The 1,462-nt window shown below is 41.8% G+C and overlaps 1 protein-coding gene across 1 annotated transcript; it reads right to left on the minus strand.

Annotated features, from left to right (window-relative positions):
- Window positions 1-520: 520 nt before the first annotated feature.
- On the minus strand, window positions 521-1,225 carry LOC138358171 (uncharacterized). The gene has a single exon (XM_069315675.1). It carries the CDS (start codon window positions 1,223-1,225, stop codon window positions 521-523), a length of 705 nt encoding a protein of 234 aa, XP_069171776.1.
- Between the last annotated feature and the right edge of the window lie 237 nt (window positions 1,226-1,462).

A 1,462-nucleotide genomic window follows, 5' to 3' on the forward strand; every position in this document is an offset into this window, starting at 1 on the left:
TGTTCAATATGTCTTCCGTTGGCGTCGGTTCTTGGTGAATCAAGTAGTAATTCACTATGAGCATTGAAGTCACCCGAGATGGTAATAGGTGTAGTGACTACTATTTTAAAGTTTGCAGACAGATCCATGTCGTGTTCTGTATGGCTCCTGTATACATTGAAGATGGACAGCATTGAGTTCCTCATTGTGAGATAAACACCCATAATTTCGACGTTCTCACCACAGTTGGGCAGGTCTATGATTGTCGTGGTATTGATATGATTTCTGACTAGAATTGAAATGCCTCTGTGCCACCTTGTGCAATTGGGCAGTGGAAACCTTGATATCCTGGGATATTTATATATCTTTCAGTCCTGGTGAGTGTTTCTTGAATTAAAACAATATCATTGTTGTCCTTGAGAAGCACTGCTCTGAGTGTTTGTGTTTTGTTTTTGAATCCTTGAATATTCCATTGTATAATCTTGAGATTGTCCATTATTCTGTAAGAGTCCAGAATATCCATTGAGTCCAAGGTAGTTTTTTAAGTGATGATTTTCCCAACGGCTTGTGTCTTCTTGGCTGGAGTGGAAACATTTTGCTTGGTGGGTGAGGAGACTCTCGGTTGGGTCCTAGCGTCTTTGCTAAATCCAGCTACTGGGGCATTTAATGATGTGGGGATCATCATTCGTGCTTGGGAGGTCCTGGAGGCAATAGCAGGTATATTCGTTCTGCTGCCCTGATCTATTGGGTTGTTGTTGCCTTGTGGAGTAGTGCTTTGTGTTCTCCAGTTATTGGAGACCCTGTTCTTGCTCAGACTAGAAGGAATTGGTGTTTTAGTCTGTTGCTGATTTGTATCTTCATTTATTTTGACTTGCCAAGGAGTGTACCACTGGCTTTCAACTAAGGGTCTGGTCGATTGTGGTCTAGAAGTTGTGGTTTTGGGTTGCTGGGATGATCCGAAATCTTGTATTCTTTTTACCCTTTCTGGACATCGTTTGTTCCAGGCGTGATGTGTATCCCCGCAGTTTGGACATTTTGCTTTCGTTGCATTACCTTCTTTATGCAGATTCTTGCATATGTCGGTCTTGTGGAGCTCACTGCATACTCCACATCGTTCTGGGCCTCTGCAGTCATCTTTATGGTGGCTGAAGCGCTGACATCTATAACAGCGCATGGGTTCTGGATTGTACAGCCTTAGACTGAATTGGCCATAGATCCCAAGATGAGATGAGGGAGGTAAGGGCATTAAGTAGGCGAGAGAGAGGTGAGGAGATGGAAATCTTAGAGGAAGATAAGAACAAGGCAAAAGATACGGAAGGTAAGGTGAAATAAATGGTGTAATAATAGGAATAAGAAAGGGATCATAAGAGAAAACAAGAGAAAGAAAAATAAAGATAAAAGGAAGGGCAGGCATATGTTACGTCATGTTTATTTGAAAGTTTTGAACATTTGAGCATGTTCTTTAACAGGATAGAGTCAACTG

Source organism: Procambarus clarkii, chromosome 82, assembly GCF_040958095.1.
Source record: "Procambarus clarkii isolate CNS0578487 chromosome 82, FALCON_Pclarkii_2.0, whole genome shotgun sequence".
Taxonomy (NCBI): Eukaryota; Metazoa; Arthropoda; class Malacostraca; order Decapoda; family Cambaridae; genus Procambarus; species Procambarus clarkii.

Bases quoted from the DNA above. Each gene is read 5' to 3' on its own strand.
- LOC138358171 (XM_069315675.1), bottom strand. From the start codon at position 1,225: ATGCCCTTACCTCCCTCATCTCATCTTGGGATCTATGGCCAATTCAGT.